Here is a 25309-nt window from a genome sequence, read left to right as displayed (position 1 = left end):
TTTTTTTTTTTTAGTAGAGATGGAGTTTCACCATGTTAGCCAGGATGGTCTTGATCTCTTGACCTCGTGATCTGCCCACCTCAGCCTCCCAAAGTGCTGGGATTACAGGCATGAGCCACTGGCACCCAGCCCCAGTGTTCTACTTTTTAAAAAAAATTTTTTTTACTTTATTTTTTTGAGACAGTCTCACCCTGTTGCCCAGGTTGGAGAGCAGTGGTGCCATTTCGGCTCACTGCAACCTCCACCTCCTGGGTTCAAGGGAGTCTCCTGCCTCAGCCTCCCAAGTAGCTGGGATTACAGGCACCCGCCACCATGCCCAGCTAATTTTTGTATTTTTAGCAGAGACAGAGTTTCATCATGTTGCCCAAGCTGGTCTCAAACTCCTAACTTCAAATGATCCACCTGCCTCAGCCTCCCAAAATGCTGGCCCCAGTGTTTCTTTGGAGTCTGGGGAGATTTGGACTTTAAAAATCAAACTGCCATGAAAACTGCTTCACCCAAAATTTTGGTTCACAGCTTTCACTGGATAACCTATCAGGGCAAAGTTTAGCCATGTGAACATGCTTGTAGACTGGTGAGTTTGTATTGCTATCTCACGGCTATAATTCTCAAGTAAAAGCAACTAGATATTTGTGTGTATACATGTTTAGATGTGTTTATGTATATGTACCTTTGTTATGTTATATGTTATGCCAGCAAATTGGCTTATTGAAAAAAAGTGCTGGCCAGGCATGGTGACTCACACCTATAATCCCAGCACTTTGGAAGGCCAAGGTGGGTAGATCACTTGAGTTTAGACATTCGAGACCAGCCTGGGCAACATGGTGAAACTCAATCTCTATAAAATAAATAAATAAATAAATAAATAAATAAATAAATAAATAAATACAAAAGAGTATTCATTAATTAAGTTCAAAGTTTTTTTCAAGTTCATATGACTTAAGAAAATCTTTAATAAACCATCTGGCTTTACAATTATTGGTAAAATAGGCCAGATGTGATTGCTCACACCTGTTATCCCAGCACTTTGGGAGGCCAAGGCAGGTGGATCACCTGAGGTCAGAAGTTTGAGACCAGCCTGGCCAACATAGAGAAAACTTGTCTCTATTAAAAATTTAAAAATCAGCTACGCATGGTGGCAGGTGCCTGTAATCCCAGCTACTTGGGAGGCTGAGTCAGGAGAATCACTTGAATCTGGGAGGTGAAGGTTGCAGTGAGCTGAGATCATGCCATTGCAATGTAGCCTGAGTGACATGAGTGAGACTCCACCTCAAAAAATAATTATTGGTAAAATAAAAATAGAAATGTCTTCAGAATTGTCAGCATATATTTCTGTCTGGGTTTTATGTTTGTCTCTGCTAGATATTTTGAGGTGACAGAGTTTGGCACAGAAGGTTATAAAACTATAAACCAGCGGGTGTGGTCACTCATGCCTGTAATCCCAGCACTTTGACAGGCCGAGGCGTGTGGATCACCTGAGGTCAGGATTTTGAGACCAGCCTGACCAACGTGGTGAAACCCTGTCTCTACTAAAAATACCAAAAAAGAAAATTAGCTGGGCATGGTGGCAGGTGCCTATAATCCCAGCAACTCAGGAGGCTGGGGCAGGAGAATCACTTGAACCTGGGGGGCAGAGGTTGCAGTTAGCAAAGATCGCACCATTACACTTCAGCCTGGGCAACAAGAGTGAGATTCCATCTCAAAAAAAAAAAAAAGTATAAACCCAGCCAAAACAAAATGATCTTTCTTTTAATAAGCAAGACTAATTTAATGTTGTTGATTTAATGAAAACAATTGAATCTTCTGAGTTATTGGTGAAAATACCCATGTAGTTAAAGTTCTTACTTAGGTGAACATTTGATATTCACAGGTTATAAAATGGTTAACAAGGAAATTATGCATAAATAATCTCAGAAACTACTAAAAATAAATAAAATATAAATGGGTAAGTGCTATAGATAAAGTTTTTGTGTAATTTAAAATCTTAAAGTCATTTTGGATGCTCATTGGATGTCTGGTAATTTCCAATTAAGAAAAGGTTATGATATGGGGAAACATATTTCTAAAAATCGTGGAATGTTTCTCATCTATAAAATGCTAGTATCTGATAGGCAACTCAGGATTTCTTGCCTTCTAGGTTTTCACTAAAATTTAACATTACCAAGGATAAGAATTCTAGTTAATATGTAATTCTGTATATGAAATGTGCCAAAGAAGATGTGTTTTTATTGAGAAAAAGAATAATTTTGTCTAATTCAGAGGTTATCTGAAGGTTACTTCAAATTATGGGCTTGAAAAGGTTATTTATGAAACAAGGTAAAAAGGAACCAGTAAGTAGAGAAGAGAGATGTAAAGAGAGTTATGGATATCAAGATGTAATTTGGGTAAGGAAGGTTACAAAGAAAAGATAATAATTTTGTATGAGAAAGGATCTTGTATGGTAAATTTTTGTCTTAAAGTAAAATGACTTGTTATTTTTTTAAAAGAAAGAAAAAGAAAATTTAGGACAAAACAGACAGTTCAAGCACATCATAGATGGTCTGTGTAAGCCATAGGTAGTTTTTTTCCATTTCTCTGTGTGTCTGTCTTCATGATCATACAGAAAAAAACAGTAAGTTGAAAAAGTTTACGTAATAAAATATTATTTAAAACCTGATAGAAAATTGGAGAAACTTGACTAATTAACATTGCTCATAGTTAAAGCTCTTAGTCTTGATGAAGGTGAATTAGTAAATTAAGAAGTGTTGTGAAGAAATACATTGGCACTCCAAGATGGCCAAATAGGAACAGCTCCAGTCTGAAGCTCCCAGCAAGCCTGAAGCAGAAGATAGGTAATTCCTGCATTTCTAACTGAGGTACCTGGTTCATCTTATTGGGACTGGTTGGACACTGGGTGCAGACCACAGAGGGTGAGCTGAAGCAGGGTGGGGTGTCACCTCACCCAGGAAGCACAAGGGGTTGGAGGATTTCCCTTTCCTAGCCAAGGGAAGCCGTGACAGACTATCAGTCTGGTTAACGGTATACTGGAGAAATGGCACACTCCTGACCAAATACAGTGTTTTTCCCAAAATCTTAGCAACTGGCAGACCAGGAGATACACTCCCATGCCTGACTTGGCAGGACCCATGCCCACAGAGCCTTGCTCAGTGCTTGTGCAGCAGTCTGAGATCAACCTGCAATGCTGCCGATTGGAGGGGGGAGGGGCGTCCACTGTTGCTGAGGCTTGAGCAGCTCACAATGTAAATAAAGGCATGGAAGCATGAACTTGGCAGAGCCCACCGCAGCTCAGCAAGGCCTACTGCCTCTATAGATTCCACCTCTGGGAGCAGGGCATAGTAGAACAAAAGGCAGCAGACAGCTTCTGCAGACTTAAACATCCCTGTCTGACAACCCTGAAGACAGCAGTGGTTCCCTCAGCAAGACATTCAAGCTCTGAGAATGGAGCATCCTCAAGCAGGTCCCTGATCACTGTGTAGCCTGACTGGGAAACACCTCCCAGTAGGGGCTCACAGACACCTCAAACAGGCGGGTGCCCTTCTGGGATGAATCTTCCAGAGGAAGGATCAGGCAGCAATATTTGCTGTTCTGTAGCCTCTGCTGGTGATACCCAGGCAAACAGCATCTGGAGTGGACCTCCAGCAAACTCCAACAGACCTGCATCTGAGGGGTCTGATTATTAGAAGGAAAACTAACAAACGGAAAAAAAAAATAGCACCGACAACAAAAAGGGCATCCACACCAAAACCCCATCTGTAGGTCACCAACATCAAAGACCAAAGGTAGATAAAACCACAAAGATGGGGAGAAACCAGAGCAGAAAAGCTGAAAATTCCAAAAAATAGAGTGCCTCTTCTCCTCCAAAGGATTGCAGCTCCTTGCCAGCAAGGAAACAAAACTGGAAGGAGAATGAGTTTGATGAGTTGACAGAAGTAGGCTTCAGAAGGTCAGTAATAACAAACTTCTCCAAGCTAAAGGAGCATGTTCTAACCCAATGCAAGGAAGCTAAAAACTTTGAAAAAAAGTTAGATGAATGGCTAACTAGAATAAATTGAATAAACAGTGTAGAGAAGACATTAAATGACCTGATGGAGCTGTAAACCATGGCATGAGAACTTCGTGATGCATGCACAACCTTCAATAGCTGATTCAATCAAGTGGAAGAAGGGATATCAGTGATTGAAGATCAAATTAATGAAATAAAGCAAGAAGACAAGATTAAAGAAAAAATAATGAAAAGAAATGAACAAAGCCTCCAAGAAATATGGGACTATGTGAAAAGACCAAACCTACATTTGATTAGTGTACCTGAAAGTGATGGGGAGAATGGAATCAAGTTAGAAAACACTCTTCAGGATATTATCCAGGAGAACTTCCCTAACCTAGCAAGAAAGGCCAACATTCGAATTCAGGAAATACAGAGAACACCACAAAAATACTCATCGAGAAGAGCAACCACAAGACACATAATTGTTGGATTGACCAAGGTTCAAATGAAGGAAAAAAATGTTAAGGGCAGTCAGAGAGAAAGGTCGGGTTACCCACAAAGGGAAGCCCATGAGACAAACAGCAGATCTCACAGCAGAAATCCTACAAGCCAGAAGACAGTGGGGGCCAATATTCAACATTCTTAAAGAAAAGAATTTTAAACCCAGAATCTCATATCTAGCCAAACTAAGCTTCAAAGGGAAGGAGAAATAAAATCCTTTACAGGCAAGCAAATGCTTAGAGGTTTTGTCACCACCAGGCCTGCCTTACAGGAGCTCCTGAAGGAAGCACTAAACATGGAAAGGAACAACTGGTACCAGCTACTGCAAAAACATGCCAATGGTAAAGTCCATCGATGCTATGAAGAAACTGCATCAATTACCAGGCAAAATAACCAGCTAACATCATAATGATAACATCAAATTCAAACATAACAATATTAACCTTAAATGTGAATGGGCTAAACGTCCCAATTAAAAGACACAGACTGGCAAATTGGATAAAGAGTCAAGACCCATCAGTGTGCTGTATTCAGGAGACCCATCTCACATGCAAAAAACACATAGGCTCAAAGTAAAGGGATAGAGGAAGATCTACCAAGCAAGTGGAAAGCAAAAAAAAAAAAAAAAGCAGGGGTTGCAATCTTAGTCTCTGATAAAACAGGCTTTAAACCAACAAAGACCAAAAGAGACAAAGAAGGCCACTACCTAATGGTAAAGGGATCAATTCAACAAGAAGAGCTAGCTATCCTAAATATATGCACACAATACAGGAGGACCCAGATTCATAAAGCAAGTCCTTAGAGACATACAAAGAGACTGAGACTCCCACACAATAATAATGGGAGACTTTAACACCACACTGTCAATATTAGACAAATCAACAAGACAGAAGGTTAACAAGGATATCCAGGAATTGAACTCAGCTCTGCACCAAGTGAACCTAATAGACATCTACAGAACTCTACACCCCAAATCAACAGAATATGCATTCTTCTCAGCACCACATCGCACTTACTCTAAAAATGACCACATAATTTGTAGTAAAACCCTCCTCAGCAAATGTAAAAGAACAGAACTCGCAACAAACTGTCTCTCAGACCACAGTGCAATTAAATTAGAACTCAGTATTAATAAACTACTCAAAACTGCACAACTACATGGAAACTGAACCACCTGCTCTTGAATGACTACTGGGTAAATAATGAAATGAAGGCAGAAATAAAGATATTCTTTGAAACCAATGAGAACAAAGATACAACGTACCAGAATCTCTGGGACACATTTAAAGCAGTGTGTAGAGGGAAATTTGTAGACCTAAATGCTCATAAGAGAAAGGAGGAAAGATCTAAAATCAACACCCTAACATCACAATTAAAAGAACTAGAGAAGCACGAGCAAAGAAATTAAAAAGCTAGCAGAAAGCAAGAAATAACTAAGATCAGAGCAGAACTGAAGGAGATAGAGACACACACACAAAAAAAAAAACATCAAAAAAGCAATGAATCCTGGAGCTTGTTTTTTGAAAAGATCAACAAATTAGATAGACCACTAGCAAGACTAGTAAAGAAGAAAAGAGAGAAGAATCAAACAGATGCAATAAAAAATGATAAAGGGGATATCACCACCAACCCCACAGAAATACAAACTACCATCAGAGAATACTATAAATGCCTCTATGCAAATAAACTAGAAAATCTAGAAGAAATGGATAAATTCCTGTACACATACACCCTCCAAACCAGGAAAAAATTGAATCTCTGAATAGACCAATAACAGGTTCTGAAATTGAGGCAATAATTAATAGCCTGCCAATCAAAAAAATCCAGAACCAGATGGATTCACATCTGAATTCTACCAGAGGTACAAAGAGGACCTGGTACTATTCTTTCTGAAACTATTTCAATCAATAGAAAAAGAGGGAATCCTGCCTAACTCATTTTATGAGGCTACCATCATTCTTATACCAAAGCCTGGTAGAGACACAACCAAAAAAAAGAGAATTTTAGGCCAATATCCCTGATGAACATCGATGCGAAATCTTCAGTAAAATACTGGCAAACCGAATCCAGCAACACATCAAAAAGCATATCTACCAAGATCAAGTCAGCTTCATCCCTGGGATTCAAGGCTGGTTCAACATACACAAATCAATAAACGTAATCCATCACATAAACAGAACCAAAGGCAAAAAACACATGATTACCTCAATACATGCAGAAAAGGCCTTTGACAATATTCAACAGCCTTTCATGCCAAAAACTCTCAATAAACTAGGTATTGATGGAACATATCTCAAAAATAATAAGAGCTGTTTATGACAAACCCACAGCCAATATCATGCTGAATGGTCAAAAACTGGAAGCATTCCCTTTGAAAACTGGCACAAGACAAGGATGCCCTCTGTCACCACTCCTCTTCAACATAGTGTTGGAAGTTCTGGCCAGGGCAATCATGCAAGGGAAAGAAATAAAGGGCATTCATTTAGGAAAAGAGGAAGTCAAATTGTCTCTGTTTGGAGATGACATGATTGTATATTTAGAAAATCCCATTGTCTCAGCCCAAAATCTCCTTAAGTTGATGAGCAACTTCAGCAAAGTCTCAGGATATAAAATCAATGTGCAAAAATCACAAGCATTCCTATACACCAATAACAGAGAAACAGAGAGACAAATCATGAGTGAACTCCCATTCGCAATTACTACAAAAAGAATAAAATAACTAGGATTCCAACTTGCAAGGGATGTAAAGGACCTCTTCAAGGAGAACTACAAACCACTGCTCAACAAAATAAAAGAGGACACAAACAAAAGGAAGAACATTCCATGCTCATGGATAGGAAGAATCAATATCGCAAAAATGCCCATACTGCCCAAGGTAATTTAGAGACTCAATGCTATCCACATCAAGCTACCAATGACTTTCTTCACAGAATTGGAAAAAACTACTTTAAAGTTCATATGGAACCAGAAAAGAGCCCACATAGCCACGACAATCCTAAGCAAAAAGAACAAAGCTAGAGGCATCACGCTACCTGACTTCAAACTATACTACAAGACTACAGTAACCAAATCAGCATGGTACTGGTACCAAAAACAGACATCTAGACCAATGGAACAGAACAGAGGCCTCAGAAATAACATCACATATCTACAACTATCTGATCTTTGACAAACCTGACAAAAACAAGAAATAGGGGAAAGGATTCCCTATTTAATAAATGGTGCTGGGAAAACTGGCTAACCATATGTAGAAAGCTGAAACTGGATCCCTTCCTTACTCCTTATACAAAAATTAATTCAAGATGGATTAGAGACTTAAATATTAGACCTAACACCATAAAAACCCTAGAAGAAAACCTAGGCAATACCATTCAGTGCATAGGCGTGGGCAAAGACTTCATGACTAAAACACCAAAAGCAATTGCAACAAAAGCCGAAATAGACAAATGGGATCTAATTAAACTAAAGAGCTTCTGCAGAGTAAAAGAACCTATCATCAGAGTGAACACGCAACCTACATAATGAAGAAAATCTTTGCAATCTACCCATCTGACAAAGGGTTAATATCAAGAATCCACAAAGAACTTAAGCAAATTTACAAGAAAAAAACAAGCCCATCAAAAAGTGGGCAAAGGATATGAACAGACACTTCTCAAAAGAAGACATTTATGCAGGCAACAAACATGAAAAAATGCTCATCACCATTGGTCATCAGAAAAATGCAAATGAAAACCACAATGAGATACCATCTCACACCAGTTAGAATGGCGATCATTAAAAAGTCAGGAAACAACAGATGTTGGAGAGGATGCGGAGAAATAGGAACCCTTTTACACTGTTGGCAGGAGTGTAAATTAGTTCAACCATTGTGGAAGACAGTGTGGCAATTCCTCAAGGATCTAGAACTAGAAATACCATTTGACCCAGCCATACCATTACTGGGTATACACCCAACGGATTATAAATCATGCTACTATAAAGACACATGCCCACATATGTTTATTGTGGCACTATTCACAATAGCAAAGACTTGGAACCAACCCAAATGTCCATCAGTGATAGACTGGATTAAGAAAATGTGGCACGTATACACCAGGGAATACTATGCAGCCATAAAAAAGGATGAGTTCATGTCCTTTGCAGGGACACAGATGAAGCTGAAAACCATCATTCTAAACAAACTATCACAAGGACAGAAAACCAAACACCGCATCTTCTCACTCATAGGTGGGAGTTGAACACATGGACTGTGAGAACACATGGACACAGGGCAGGGAACATCACACACCAGGGCCTGTAGGGGGGTGGGAGACTGGGGAAGGGATAGCGTTAGGAGAAATACCTAACATAAATGACGAGTTGATGAGTGCAGCAAACCAACATGGCACATGTATACCTATGTAACAAATGTGCACGTTGTGCACATGTACCCTAGAACTTAAAGTATATTAAAAAAAGAAAAAAGAAAAATAAATAAATTTTTAAAAAAAGAAATACATTCGCAGTTTGGCAGTTCTTTTTTCAATATAATTAAGCATGAAGCCAGATGTAGTGTGGAGCCAAATATCACATACATGCTTGCATTGCTTCACATTCTACCGGCTATTCTGCATAGATGGTACTAGCACTAAAGTACTTGCTAGTTACATACCTAAAGTGAGTTTCTCAATTGTACAAAACATATAGTACATGTGGTGGACCTAAGGACATTTAATTGTGTATCAGGAACAAAATATTCATCATATGTTTTTAGGCTCTGAGTAACACTATAGCCTCCAAGGTAAACTGAGTAGAAGAAAAATTGGAGGTTGGTTTCCTGTTTATTTGTTTTTGCTTCTAATTTTCATGTATTTTCTGTTTGTTCTCCTTTGGATTTTACTTATATATACATATATAAAATTTATGTTTTTTAGTTTCTAATGGAAGGCTTTTATTTGGTTCTATGAATAGTCATTTTGTTTCCTATGCATTTCCAACAATTCATTATTTTCTCTATTTATCCAAACTTCCCAATCTACCTTTGTCAAGCCTCCAAAAATTAGTAGAGGACACCAACCATTTAAAATTTGATAGTTTTGCTTACTTCTAATGATCTAGAGGGCTGTAAGAGCTTTAAGGTTCCTAGCAAAATAAATAAATAAATAAAAGACATATAAGTTCTGAAAAGTAATAGCACATTTTTTATTTTGTTATTTGAAAAGTAGGTGAGAACAGAAATGTTTAAATGGTGTTTATTTCCAAGGTAATTTAATTCAATCAATAATTTGAGTTGGTTTCAGATCTTTTCCTTTAATGAGGAAAAACTGATACAGATACAAAGTGTTAATGTCACAAAATATTGGCCTATCCTTAAGGAAATTATACTAATTGGGATTTCTCTCAAATTACTTTAGTTATCTTTACCATTATTAAAATTAAGTGACATTCACTTGGATTAAGCAGTAATAAAAAAAGAAGATGTGAGACTAGTGAGTTTTGATCCCAAGCCTTCTATCACTGTTGAGTCTTTCATGTGTGTACTTGAAAACAAAATATCCACAAGTGTTTCACTGATTTGAAGAGTCTAGTGGTGAATGTTACCTAATCAGTTGTCAGTACCGTAACTGATAAGAAAGTTACCTAATTAGTTGTCAGTACTATATTACCAGTCATGGAAATGTATGCTAGTGCTCTTTTATTTTTACTTTTATTTATTTATTTTTTTTTTTTTGAGATGGAGTCTCGCTCTTTCACCCAGGCTGGAGTGCAGTGGCGCGATCTTGGCTTACTGCAACCTCTGCCTCCTGGGTTCAAGCAATTCTCCTGCCTCACCCACCCGAGTAGCTGGAATTATAGGCACCCACCACCACACCCAGCTAATTTTTGTATTTTTAGTAGAGACGAGGTTTCATCATGTTGGCCAGGCTGATATCGAACAACTAACCTCATGTGATCCACCTGCCTCTGCCTTCCAAAGTGCTGGGATTACAGGCGTGAGCCACCACGTCCGGCCCTGAAGCTCTTTTAAAATAGCTAAAAAGAAATTACTGTGTATGTGCTTAATCTCACTTTGTCCCTGTTTTGTTGCATAGTATCTAAATAAAAGGATATTATTTATCCTCATGCTAAATTTCCAAAACTGATATTTACATTTACCATTTTTTAGTGATGGAGAGAAAAGTTAATTGTCTTATTTTGATAAGTTTAAAATAGGACCTATCCCATTTTTTATGCTTTTGGTCACAGTTCTGTCACCAGAATGCTAGCAATTAGATACATGCAAGGAGTAACCTGAATACTTTAATACAATGGTTTGAAGTGCTATAGGCAGTAATAACTACTGGATACTAAATCACAGTGTTTGTGACATGTCACAGAGAATGATAGGACTTTCTGCAGCATAAATGTCCTCTTAACTAATCCTTGTGCTGTTAAGTTACAGCGCTTTGACTTCTGGGTCTAAAACAGGCACCTACTTCTGCTGTATCTTAAACATTACCCTAGTCAAAGCCTCATCTTCAGACCTAGGAGAAAATGACAGTCAAAATGAACTGCTTTCCTGAGACACTGGGCCAGAAATTAAAACTATTCAATCTGTCTAGGCCAAAGGACTGTCATGGAAGACGTGGACATGTGAGATTCGAGGTTTTTCTATAAATTAAATGTTAATATCAAAAGCACACTGATACGAGGCTGGTGTCTAGGACCATGTGTCAGAACAATAGCATTTTCTTGGAGCATTAATCTGATCTTTAATGGAAAATTGTAAAATGTTTCTGGAGATCTTATGTTAGGATCAAACTGATTAAAATTAAAATTGTTTATAAGGTTTTAAAAATGACTTTTAATATTAATAATACACCATGCAAAGGTGAAATTTGGTTTTCTCTTTTGAACAAAATTTTCATGTGAGAGATAATGAAAGATTTTTATTTACCTTTTGAATAACTAAAGGGTGAAAACAGGAGGAAAGAGAGACATTTAGTTGGCTTCATGCTGTCTTTATTAGGTTTCATTGTTTGGGAAACTGAGTCTACTCTCTCTAAAAGGGTAAAGGTTTTGTTTCATCTTCTTGGCTAAATCAATGACTACTTTACAGTGACCTGTGGATCCTATTTTGTAATATCAAATGTCTTAAAACTTCGATATTTGACAGACTTTCCAAGAGTAAAAATTTCAAGTTCTAAATTCAGTCTTTTTGACCTCAAATTAACTTTTTTGCATCTTAGTTTCCCTGAAGTTCAAGAGAGATATATTAGGCTTATTGGCTTATTTGTTACATTAGGATTATGCAGAAAGCATTGTCACATCTGAGGTGGTGTTTAACTTCTTTGGGTTTATGTTTATATAGATGTGTTGCTAATATATGTTCCAGGATTGTATGAGATTCCTAAAATTCTTTCATGTTTTAATATATGTCATCAGTAATCATTATGCTTATTATGTTGAATTGTTATATGTCACAGAAATAATCAAATTTCCTCGTCAACTGTGTCTTTAACTATGGCTTGCTTAAGACTTTTGACATCTACAATTATTATTTTATACTGATTCTTCTCAAAAAGTAACTTATAATCAGCTACAGTCCATGGTTTGCTTCTTTGGGGGAGTTCATGAAAAGGACTCTTTAATGAAGGTTTCTGATGACTTTGGAGGTTGTTCTATTAGATTAGAGAGAGAAAACGTCCAAGAAACTAATTGAAAAACTGATATGTTCATAAAGTTTACTAACCTAATATGAAGCAGAGCAGGAGTTAGTTGCATACACTGAACAAACGGAGGCCAGAAATAATTTCTTATGGATTTTTTTTGTTTGAAACATTGCTGCCTTTAACAATTGAGAAGAGCATTACTCTTGAAAACTAAATTTGAGGCATATTTCTCTCCATGCCTAATTTCTCCAGAATTCATAAGCTAATTGTGAATATTATTAATTCATGGCAATGTGTTTGCATATGTTTAATAAGAATCTGTTTTCTGCTGGGCGCGTTGGCTCACGCTTGTAATCCTAGCACTTTGGGAGGCCAAGGCAGGTAGATCACTTGAGGTCAGGAGTTTGAGACCAGTCTGCCAACATGGTGAAACCCCGTCTCTACTAAAAATACAAAAATTAGCCAGGAATGGTGGTACATGCCTGTAGTCCCAGCTACTCGGGAGGCTGAGGCAGGAGGATCACTTGAACCTGGGAGGTAGAGTTTGCAGTGAGCTGAGATTACGCCACTGCACTCCAGCCTGGGTGACAGAGCAAGACTTTATCTCAAAAAAAAAAAAAAAAGAATATGTTTTCTTTTATAATAAAACACAGTTGGAAGAACTGGTCATTTTCCCAGGGCTTTGACTGAAACGGCCTTGTGAGAGGTTCCAGCAAAGCCAGTTTAAGATAGCCTATATGGACAATGGTTCTTGCTGCACTTTGTGTGGGTAAATAAGCCAAGTATATGGGACTGAAGCTTATTTGGCAGGTAGGTTGGTCCTGCTGTGATTTGTCTTTAGTGAAAGCGGGAGACTGGAGAGAAAAAGAGTATATTTCAGAAGAAACCTATAGTATTCAGTTAACTTTTGATTTCTGGGTGGCTATGTGGGTCATCCATGGTATGGAGCTACCCACAACACTCCTCATTAGCATAAAGCAGCCAGAAAGATTGATGACCAGGTTCCCCATGACTGAGGAATTGATAAACAGAAAAGGGGCACTGAAATGAACCCAATTGTCCCGTAAATCTGATTTTTACAGTTTATTTTGAATAAACATAGAAATTGACCCTCTCAGTCTTGAAACTTGAGAGAGTTGCATTTGTCTTATCTGAGTTCTTTCTCAGGAAACCAACCATCAGACCTCCCACGTAATATCAAGGGGCTGAAACTCACCAGATCACTGTATTTGGACAATGAGATGCCAGACTCCTCACCCCTTATGACTGCCTAACCAACTATCTGCTTCCTGTTAACCGACTCCTCCTCCTTACCACTCCCTAATTCCTGCTTCCCTGCATGTAGATACATTTCTGCTATATAAACCCCTAACTTTAGTGAGTCAGGGAGACAGATTTCAGACTGATCTCTTATCTCCTTGGCTGCAGTACCCAATTAAAGCCTTCTTCCTTGGCAATACTCATTGTCTCAGTGATTGGCTTTCTGTGTGGCAAGCAGCAGGACCTAGACTGAACCCCTGGTATTTCAGTAACAAAATCATGGGTGACTTCCCTGTCTAAACAAAGTCACATTTTGATTCCTTTCATTGCAATGAGATGAGCATTTTAGGCAGGATCAGCCTTCTGCAAAACTGCAAGGAGCATGTTTCACTATAAGAATGCCATGTAAGCTGGGCACAGTGACTCATGCCTGTAATCCTAGGACTTTGGGAGGCTGAGGCAAAAGGATCACTTGAACCCAGGAGTTTGAGACCAGCCTGGGCAACACGGCAAAACCCCACCTCCACAAAAAAATACCAAAAATTAGCCAGGCATGGTGGCACACACCTGTAGTCCCCGCTACTCCAGGGGCTGAGGTGGGAGGATCACTTGAGTCCAGGAGGTTGAGGCTGCTGTGAGCTGTGATCGCACCACTGCACTCCAACCTAGGTGACAGAGTGAGACCCTGTCTCAAAACGAAAATGCCATGCAGCTAGACTGGTACAAGACGCTAATTGAGAGGGGATAGAAAAGAGGTTGCCATGCCCTCTGTTTTCTTAGCCAATGCACTTCCCTAGCAAGATCTAGATCGATCCACACTGTTTCCGCTTCTCTGCTGGAGATGAGAACCTTCAGTAGTCAAACAGCTCTCATCTCTGGGGGCTGCATAACTTGTTTGATGACTAAGGGAGACCCATAAGGCCATTTCTTACAGCCCACAGCCAAGCCCTCTGTGAAAAGGAAAAGGCAACTCTTGCAGCAAGAAAGTCCTCATCCCTTTTCAAAAACTTTCCTAGGCAAACTTGTAGGCTATTAATGACTCTAGTTAAAACCTCCCAGCCCTTACTGAGGAGAAACCACTTTGTAATGTGGGTTTTCAACCTTGGCTGCACATTGCAATCACCTGGGGATCCCGCCCCCACCACCCACAAAGATTCCAATGTTATTGGTCTGAGATGCTGCCTGAGAATTGGTGTTTCCAAAGCTCCTCTAGTGTTTTGTGTTTTTCTAGCACAAGCAAAGTTGTGAGTCACTGTAGTGCAATGCAGTTCAGTCACAATTGCCACAATTGCGTAGGCTCCATCAGAACCACCTGAAGGACTTGGTAGACCACAGCTGGCTGGGACCTACCCCTAAGCTTCTGATTCAGTGAGTGAGAGGCAGCGCCCCAGGTTGTACATTTCTAACAAGTTCCAGGCGCTGCTGCTGTTGGTCCAGAGACCACTGCATTAGAGGCCAGAGTTCTCAACTATTGACTGCACATTAGAACCATCTGGACAACATTTAAGACGTACTGATGCCTATACCCCAACCCAGACTAACTGAATCAAAATCTCTGGTAATGGGGCTCCAGAGATGTTTTTTACTCCTCCCAGGGGATTCTACTGTAGAGCAAGTTAAGAACCACTTCTAAACAAAAGAAAAAAATTCTTACTGAAAAGATTAAAGAGACATACACCAAGTTTGCAGGCTTCCTAGACAATGGAACTTCAAACATAGGATTTGCCTGTGGTATTTATTCTTTCCTGGGGCCCACTTGCAGTGTACTTGATAGGATGATGGATCAGAAACCTTGACCCAGCAGCCTAAAAATAGTGGTCAGCATTGATAAATCTCATCTATTACAACAAAAACGAAAAACAGTTACAAGGCCCCACTCCAGGGGAAGCTCGGGTACCCCCCCACCCCCGCGTGGAGATGTGCCCAAGAAGTGACTCCTAATAGGCCACTCAAGTTCTGCCATTGAAGGAGAATACGTGGGCAAGATACATCTTGCAGCCTAGAATTTTTTTTCATATATGTGACTTTAGTCTCTTCTTTGTATAGTGACTTTGTAGATGAAGAGAAATTACAACACCTTACATGCGAAGTTGACTAAGTCATGGGGGCTCTTCCTCCAGGTTCCCAGAGCAAAAAGCAAAAAGCCCTGTACTCCCTCGTGCCCACCTGATCATCTTGCCCATGGTTTTTCCATCCCAGAGGTACTGCTGCAGGCCCAGAGCCCTCCAGGCAGAGAACTGACATCCAGGAACTCCTCCCCAAGCCCTTTCTTCAACTCATTCTTGCTATGGCAAGAGTGTGGGTTGAAGTGATATCTCGGAAGTTTACTCCATTGTATTAAATTCTCAGTAAATCACCCTTTGACAAGTCAGTTTAAAGGATACAATGTAGACAGCTAGAAAAGACTCTATTTCTGGGCCAGGTTTTGCCAGCTGTTTAATAAATTGCTCAAATCATCTCTAATGCATCCTATGTTTGTCACTAGTCATCATGTCAGAATCTCTGCTTTCATAAAGAAAACTTTTCTGGCCTGACACACAGCCACTATCTACTGAACTTTGCTGCAGGCCGAAATGTCTTCTGAGATCTCCACTCTGCGATCCTTAATATTTTGTGGAGAGAAATTTACAAGTGTGCCCTTGATACATAAAAAGGTCACAAATTCTAGGGTCCCACTGATCCCAGTGATGTCTACATCATCTCCCCTTCTAGCCGGAAAACTCAAACATATGTGGAGTGTGCAACAAATGGGGACAGCTGTTCTGCTGCGACACTTGTCCAAGATCCTTTCATGAGCACTGCCACATCCCGCCCGTGGAAGCTGACAAGTGAGTAAGATGTGTCCCCTTCCCTGAGCCCTTCCTTCTTGTGGTACAGCTCCTCCTGCCACTCATGAGTACTCTGCAGTTTCTGTACCTGGTTATGTGTTTCTTGATGCATAAGGGGCAGGCTCCTTAGTATCAGGATCCACAAGTATTATCCAGAGCTGTTGAACAGTGCTGGCAGCAGCAGATTAATGGGAAGCAAAAACTCTTTAAGTGGTTATTGAGTGCAATAGAAAGAGGTGTCAACCTCTGCCTCCCCTACTTGGCTCCGAGACCCATGCTCTCTGATGGGGCGATGCCATCATACACTGCCTGCTGGTTTAAAGCATATGCCACCTGCTGTGGGACCATCACACAGCTGGTAAAGCCAGTGCTGCAGCAGTCTATCAAGCCAACTGACTCTGGGTCACAAGTCACATGTCGAGACCTGTGAATTCTGCAACTGTGAGTCCCTGGCTCACTTCCTTTGCTAAAACATGTGCCTTTGGACAGAGGTGATGGTATGCAGGATACCATGGAGACTGATAAGGTGCTCTGTGAGTGGTGTGTGGACAGAATTGTTAAGGCTGAGAGGATGATCTCTACCTGGAATGTGTCTGACTCTATGAGGGCAGAGCATTGCCCTTCCGTAATGGAGAAGGCTAATGTGACCCACCTGCTCCCAGAGTGTCATCTCAGCGGATCAGCATAAACCTCTGCTTTTGACCAGTTGGGCAATCTGCAGAGGCAGAAGAAAAATCAGCTTTTCGGTTGAGCCCATGTATAGCCCCCATCCCTGCACCAGAGTTGCAAAGTGCTCTCAGAGGAGTACTTTGTAACAGGCTCCTTGAGCAAGCACTACATGGCCAAGGAGATGCTGGCATCACTAGGATGGTTCATTGTGCTTGCCTGATTATCAACAGCCTCCTAGCACAGATGGCCTAGTAAAGAAGGTTGGAGAATGAATCTAGGAGCAAATGGAAGATGTCTGACACCGTGTCCAGAGATTTCCTTTTCAAGAAGTTTCTGCAGCACAGATTCTAGGTGTGAGATATGGCAGGGCCGAGGGAGAGGATGCCTATAGCCTGTGTTCTGTGCTTACTCAGCAAAGTCGAGAAACAAGAGTTTGTTTTCTGATTTTTCTATGACCTGATTGACTCACAGACGCCCAACACTTTGTGCTTAAGGTACTCATTTCCAATAACCGTGGCAAACAGTGCTCATTATCAAGTTCCCAGTGGCTCAGATGGGAACCCTAAGTTTTGAGGTGAATGAGACTCCGTCACTCACAGGGCACTTCACCCAATAGATGATCACCCCTGCTATTGCTATTGGTGGAAGGGCATGCCTTTGGCTATTGAGTCCTAATGGGGCTCTAGTGCAGAGGCCTCCAGGAGAGAAGTTAGATACAAGGTGGAAACCACCAGGCATTCTTGAGCACAGGACTTGAACAACTGTAAGAATGGCAGCTGATTCACAGAACCTGCCATTGTTCACTTTATGCCCCATCTCTCAGGAACCCGTGGAGTTGCATCTTCTGCAGGATAAAGACTATTCAGGAAAGATGCCCAGAAAGCCAACCATGGCATCAGGAATCTGAAGTCTTGATGAGGCAGATGCTGCCCGAGGAGCAGTTGGTGAGTAAAAATGTGAACCTGAAGCCTCCTCCTTTCTGTTCACCTAGGCAGGAGAAGCACAGTCTTACAAAAAGCTCAAGGAATGGAGCCCAAAAGCAAACTCCTGGCCCATGGTGTGCTTTTCTCCGTGACCTAACACTACAATTCATATTCCAAAGAAAATTCCCAGTCCAAAGAAACTCCCCATGCCATGTTTGCTTCAAAGAGTCCACAGGTTTGGGAGTTGTGTGTTCTCTTTGGGCATGCATAGGAGCTCTTTCTCTCTAAACTGCATTTAACTTGAAATGTCCTCCGTCTTTTGCAGAAATGTGAATTCCTCCTCTTGAAGGTCTACTCTGATCCAAAAAGCCCCTTTTTTGCCTCAGAACCATATTATGTAAGTAACAGCCCAAAAAAAATGCTTATACTGGCATTTGTCAAATCTGTGATCTGAATCCCACGGTACAAGGTGCCATTCTATTTGCCTTGTTGATGAGTTTTTAGTTTAGGCTACTATAAAAATTTATCATAGATTCGGTGGCTTAAACAGCAGAAATGTTTTTCTCACGGTCCTGGAAGCTGCATGTCCAAGATCAAGGTGTCAGCAGGGTCGGGTTCTGGAGAGGGGCTATCTTCTAGGTTGCAGAGACAACACAGGGTTGCTCCCTGTGTTCTTAAGTGGCAGAAAGAGGAGAGAACTCTCCGGAGTCTCTTTTATAAGAGTCCTAATCCTATTTGTGAGGGCTCCACCCTTCTTACCTCATGACCTCCCAAAAGCCCCACCTCCTAGTACCTTCACAGGGGGGTTAGGATTTTGACCTATGGATTGGGGGACCCCACAAACCTTTATTCCATAATGGTGGGAGTCTATGGCACCAGGCTGATAGCCTCACTTTGGTCTTTTTCTCAACAGAACAAAGAGAGGTCTCAGGGCCCACAGAAGCCCATGTGGTTAAACAAAGTCAAGAGAAACCTGAATGAGCAGGCATACTCCCGAGTAGAAGGGTTTGTGCAGGACATGCGTCTCATCTTTCATAACCACAAGGAATTTTACAGGGTGAGTGGCTCTCCCTGCCTCCTTTTCTTTTTCAATTACATCACTTTAAAGTCACTTTCCCTCTCATCTTTTCATATCAGGTAAATGTTACAATCACCCTTATCATATGACAAGCCCATACAAGTACAAATCGTGAAAGTATCCTAAAAACCCTGTGGTGCATGTGGGGAAAATAACAACGAACTGGAAGGTGCCCTTGCAAACATGGTCCTATAACCTCAGAGTTGACTCATTTCTAGATGGTTTGTTTTCACCCATAGAGAACAGTAGGCTGCAGACTCATTTGTTTCTACTAGAAATAGAAGTGCACTTTAAAGGCATTTAAAGTGTTTCTCTTCTCTAGAGGAATATACCAAATCAAAGGTCTCAAATGTCAAAATATTGGATTTCTTTACATCTGAATTTCCTGGCACCATTTCAGAAATTAACAAGGATTATGTCAAGGGGTGAGAGTGAAGGGAAAAGGAAGACATTATTAAATGGCCTTAAACATTTCTGCACTATATTAACGTTGCTAAAAAAATGCTGTGCATAAAAATCACACAAGTAGAATTTTTAAAACTTAAATTAAACCATAAGCTTTTGATCAGGAATTAGATTTCAGTGTAGTAATATTTCGACTTCTCTGCCTTCCAGATAAAGATAAATAATTAAATTGTCAGGGAACATAAGCAATTCTTAACTAGATTAATTCTCATTTAACATTTGGGATAACCTAAAACAAGGCCCTGGATTATCTGCAACACTGGGTGTCTCCGCTCATTGAATAATCGTTGCTATTAATGTTTTTTTCTTTGCTTTTTCAGGAAGATAAATTCATTACACTGGGAATTCAAGTAGAGGACAACTTTGAGAAGAATTTCAGAAACATTTTTGCAATTCAGGAAACAAGCAAGAACATTATAATGTTCATTTAGCCCATTCTTATTTCTTCCCTTCAGATCCTCTGGCAGCTAGGTACACAGTGTGCATGTGGTCCCACTAATCTCTGACTGCTCTTGTGGAAACTCCACATCACAATTCTCCAAAATTTTTCATTAACATTTTAAAACTGTCTTTATCAGCTTTCAATAAAATTCAATACTCCTTCATGTTAAAAATTCTCAATAAGCTAGGTATTGAAGGAACATATCCCAAAATAATAAGAGCCATTTACAACAAATCCACAGCCAACGTTATACTAAATGTGCAAAAGATAGAAGCATTCCCCTTGAAAACAAGCACAAGACAAGGATTCCCTCTCTCACCACTCCTATTCAACAAAGGATTGGAAGTCCTAGTCAGAGCAGTCTAGAAGCAGAAAAAAGTAAAGGGTATCTAAATAGGCAAAGAGGAAGTCAAACTATTCCTGTTTGCAGACAACATTGATTCCATATCTAGAAAACCCCGTAGTCTCAGCCCAAAAGCTCCTTCCACTGATAAACAACTTCAGAGAAGTTTCAGAATACAAAATGAGTATACAAAAATTACTAGCATTCCTATACACCAACAATAGCCAAGCCAAGAGCCAAATCAGGAAGGCAATCCCATTCACAATTGCCACAAAAAGAATAAAATACCTAGGAATACAGCTAACCAGGGAGGTGAAAGATCTCTACAATAAGAATTACAAAACACTGCTCAAAGAAATCAGAGACGACACAAACAAATGGAAAAACATCCCACATTCATGGGTAGAAAGAATCAATATCATTAAAATGACCATACTGCCCAAAGCAGTTTACAGGTTCAGTGTTATTCCTATCAAACCACCAATGACATTCTTCACAGAACTAGAAAAAAACTATTTTAAAATTCATACAGAATGGAAAAAGAGCCCAAATAGCCAAGGCAATCCTAAGCAAAAAGAACAAAGCTGAAGGCATCACGTTACCCAACTTCAAGCTATAGTACAGGGCTTCAGTAACCAAAAGAGCATGGTACTGGTACCAAGAGAAAAGGCACATAGACCAATGCAACAGAACGAAGAACACAGAATAAGACCGCATGCCTATGACCATCTGATCTTTGACAAAGTTGACAAAAACAAGCAATGGGAAAAAGACTACCTATTCTATAAATGGTGCTGGGATAACTGGTTAGCCATATGTAGAAGATTGAAGCTAGACCCCTTCCTTACGCCATATACAAAAATCAACTCAAGATCAATTAAAGACTTAAATGTAAAATTGAAAACTATGAAAACCCTGGAAGACAACCTAGGCAATACCATCTTGGACATAGGAACAGGCAAAGATTTCATGACAAAGACAAAAGCAACCGCAACAAAAGCAAAATTTGACAAATGAGATCTAATTAAACTTAAGAGATTCTGCACAGCAAAGGAAACAATCAACAGAGTAAACAGACAACCTACAAAATGGGAGAAAATATTTGTAAACTATGCATCTGACAAAGGTCTAATATCCAGCTTCTATAGGGAACTTAAACAAATTTACAAGAGAAAAAGAAACAACCCCATTAAAAAATGGACAAAGGACATGAAAGACACTTTTTTTTTTTTAAGATGGAGTTTCACTCTTGTTGCCCAGGCCAGAGTGCAGTGGTATGATCTTGGCTCACCACAACCTCTGCCTCCCAGGTTCAAGCGATTCTCCTGCCTCAGCCTCCCGAGTGGCTGGGATTACAGGCATGCAAACCCGATTAATTTTGTATTTCAGTAGAAACGGGGTTTCTCCACATTGGTCAGGCTGGTCTCGAACTCCTGAACTGAGGTGATCCACCCGCGTCAGCCTCCCAAAGTGCTGGGATTATAGGCATGAGCCACCATGCCCAGACGAAAAGACACTTTCCAAGAGAAGACATACATGCGGCCAACAAGCGTATTTTAAAAGCTCAATATCACTGATCATTAAAGAAATGCAAATTAAAACTACAATGAGACACCATCTCACACCAGTCAAAATGGTTCTTGCTAAAAAGTCAGTAACAGCTAGTAAGGTTGTGGAGAAAAGGGAACGTTTATACACTGTTGGTGGGAGTGTAAATTAGTTCAACCATTATGGAAAGCAGTGTGGCAATTCCTCAAAGTACTAAAAGCAGAACTGCCATTCCACCCAGCAATCCCATTACTGGGTACATACCCAAAGGAATATAAATCATCCTACCATAAAAACACATGCATGTAAATGTTCATTGCAGCACTATTCACAATAGCAAAGATATGGAATCAACCTAAGTGCCCATCAATATCAGACTGGATAAAGAAAATATGGTATGTATACACCATGGAATAGTATGCAGCCATAAGAAAGAATGAGATCATGTCACAGGAACATGGATAGAGCTGGAAGTTATTATCCTTAGCAAACTAATACAGGAACAGAAAATCAAATACCACGTGTTCTCACTTATAAGTGGGAGCTAAATGATGAGAACTCATGAACGCAATGAAGGGAACAACAGACACTAGGGTCTACTTGAGGGTGGAAGATGAGAAGAGGGAGAGGAGTGGAAAAAATACCTATTGGTGATGAAGTAACCTGTACAACAAACCCCTTTGACAAGAGTTTCCCTATATAACAAACCTTCACATGTATCCTTGAACCTAAAAGTTTTTTTAATTGTAAATAAATGGATCATTAATAAAAAAAATTTAATAATGAACTTTTCTTATCAAGTTCTCTTATTGAATAATTTGGAATGAAACTTATCATTGATAACATGAAGTCTTTCTATAAAGGATCATATTATATATTCCCAATTATTCAGTTTCATACTTTTTGTTGTTACTGTGAAAGTAATCTTTTCCCATTGAATTTTATTACTGATTATTGCCTATTACAGAAAGCTACTGTTATTTATGTATAATTATGTCACTGATTACCATACTGAATATTAGATAGCATCATTTTCACCTTTTACCCAGTGGCATCAGGAAGCCTGTGGTGGCTCCATAGCATCTCCAACTTTCAATTTATGGAATCGTAATTGGTTTAGGGGTTGGAAGCATTCCTCAGTTGAGCACTGAAACCTCTGACAATTCTTGGTTATGTTGGAAAATGATTCTGCCAGGGCACCCTGGTGTATTTGCATGTGTAAAGGAGGAAAAAGTAATTTTTCTGCTACCCTTCTAAGTTTCCCCTACCTAGATCCTCTGGGGCCCCTGTAACAAAAGACAGGTTAACAAGAGAAAAACAGAAGTTTATTAGCATATATAGAGAGATATATATGTATATACACATATCTCTCTATATATATACACACATACATATGTATATACATCCAACTCTGGTTATGGGAGACAGAGTACCATATACAGGTAGCTAGTTCCAAGCATATACTACATCCTTTCAGGAAGTGCTCCAACCTCAGAAATGACTGTTTGGGACCATAGTTATCTATATGTGTGTATATATATGTGTGTATATATGAGAGATACTCAGAGAGATGAATAACTCTCCAAGAGGTGGCTGAGACTTCAAACTTAAATACCATCTCCAGCTAAAGACAAAGAAAGAAGAGTATGGGAAAACCAGTTATAGGGATGACCAGGAAGCGCATGGTAAACAAGAGTAAAGTTTGCTGTGCAGATCTGAGGTGTCTTCTCCATTGATAAGAGTCCCTTGTGATTTAGAATCATCCTTCTCTTCCTGGGACAGAGAGGGAGATATCCTTATGAATGGATATTTCCTTTGTAAATGTAAAGTTCCCTAACAAAGGAGTAACTTCTACTGTGTTTTTAGAGCTTCTCCTATGTCTACTATTTCTCAAAATAATCCTTATGCCAAAGAGGCACATTCTAGGGTGGCATATTCTGGCCTCCCATACAGGTCTCCACATAGACCCCAGAGGCGGGGCTTAACTGCAGCTGATCTGATCTAAGTCTTGACAGAATACTTGTGGTCTTTCCAGAACATTTGCACAAGGAAGGCATGAGAGGAGCTGCTTGAAGGCCATTCCCCACTCTCCTGCTCATCTTTTGAAGGCTACCATGACATTCATCATTTCCTAAGTTCTGATGAGGTCTGAGGCTTTCTGTTTCACCACCACTAAGGTACAACTGCAGGCCGTAAAACTGCTAGCCACAACATGAATGTGGGCCATCACTCACGTTGCATTAGATGTCATTCAGCCCCTTTTCTTTCAGTGCTATCCTGGCGAACAAAGGACATGGAGAGCTAGCACTTTTGCTCTTTTTGTTTTTGTTGCCTGTGTAAGTGATAGACTATCTGAATCTAAAATGTGTCAACTTGTTTTTACCATCCAGATCTATTAGCCTTGCTAGACAGTTTCCCAGATTCAATAGATTCTGGTTATGGGAGACAGAGTACCATATACGGGTAGCTGGTTCCAAGCCTATACTGCATCCTTTCAGGAAGTGCTCCAACCTCAGAAATTACTGTTTGGGACCACAGTTATCTAGAGTAACTGAATAAATTTCATCATAGACCAAGAAAAATATTTTATCCTTGAAGTTCTCTCTTAGCAGATTCTATTTCCAGCCCTTTGGCTCCTGAGTTAAATTTTTCATTTAGATTTAGGGTTTAAATTTTGGCCTTTTTTTTCTTTCTAATTCCTTTTAATTTACTTTGTTGTATTGGGGAGATTCAGTAGTGTGGCTTCATTCTTTCACCATTACCTAAGATTGGTCCTTTTCCAAACTACCGTTTTTATTTGTGGCGTAGAGAGTATGCACCAAATATCACAAGCACTCCCACATACAGTCAAAAATCCACAGATAACTTTTGACTCTCCAAAAACTTAACTACTAATGGCCTGCTGCTGACCTTACCAATAACATAAACCATCAATTGACACATATTTTGTATGATATATATATATATAATACAAATATTGTATATTGTCTTCTTACAATAAAGTAAGCTAGAGAAAAGAAAATGTTACTAAGAAAATATAAGGAAGAGAAAAGTACATTCACAGTACTATACTATATTTATCAACACAGTAAGTATACATCATCTATTGACAAGATGGTCTGTCTGAAACGGCAGGCAATTGCAGCTGCAGACCTCACTCTACGGTACATATCAAGCAATTCAGCTTTTTCTTGTAATGTCATGACTTTTCTCTGCTTTTTGAGACAGTTTCCAGCATCACTAGTGGTATTTTGTATGGATCCCCTGGTATCATTCAAGGAGCTATAGTAAACATGATGAAAAATATGTGAGAACCCTGGAAAATCACTTTTTACTGCAATATGCAATTTACTAGAGAGATGAACTGCAGAGAAGATTAGTGTCACAGCATTTGAAGAGAGTACTCACAATATTTGAGCTCACAGCAATAGCAACAGAAGGTAGCTATAAAATTAACTGTAGTACATACAAATTATTACAGTAGTACAGTATGTACTACAGTTGGTTTTATGCAGTTATTTAATACTGTATCTTTACATTTGTTTACATTTCTCTTCACTGCAAATGGTGCCATGTATAGTCTGTATGTGTCTGTGTGTGTAAGTTCAGATAAATTTAACTTTTTATAACAGTTTG

At 39.7% G+C, this 25309-nt stretch overlaps 1 protein-coding gene across 1 annotated transcript in view; it reads left to right on the top strand.

Moving 5' to 3' along the window:
- Positions 1–19954, top strand: part of SP100 (SP100 nuclear antigen) — a 127220-nt gene extending 107266 nt beyond the window's left edge. The window contains exons 25-29 of the mRNA XM_011976033.1: positions 16090–16205; positions 17698–17818; positions 18123–18194; positions 18711–18854; positions 19661–19954. Coding sequence (XP_011831423.1) covers positions 16090–16205; positions 17698–17818; positions 18123–18194; positions 18711–18854; positions 19661–19771 — 564 coding nt within the window. The 3' untranslated portion in view covers positions 19772–19954. The remainder of the gene's footprint in view (positions 1–16089; positions 16206–17697; positions 17819–18122; positions 18195–18710; positions 18855–19660) is intronic.
- The last annotated feature ends 5355 nt before the right edge of the window (positions 19955–25309 follow it).

Source organism: Mandrillus leucophaeus, unplaced genomic scaffold (assembly GCF_000951045.1).
Source record: "Mandrillus leucophaeus isolate KB7577 unplaced genomic scaffold, Mleu.le_1.0 Scaffold1616, whole genome shotgun sequence".
Taxonomy (NCBI): domain Eukaryota; kingdom Metazoa; phylum Chordata; class Mammalia; order Primates; family Cercopithecidae; genus Mandrillus; species Mandrillus leucophaeus.
The sequence above is the reverse complement of the archived record's forward strand: the minus strand, read 5'-3'. Positions and strand labels throughout refer to the sequence as shown.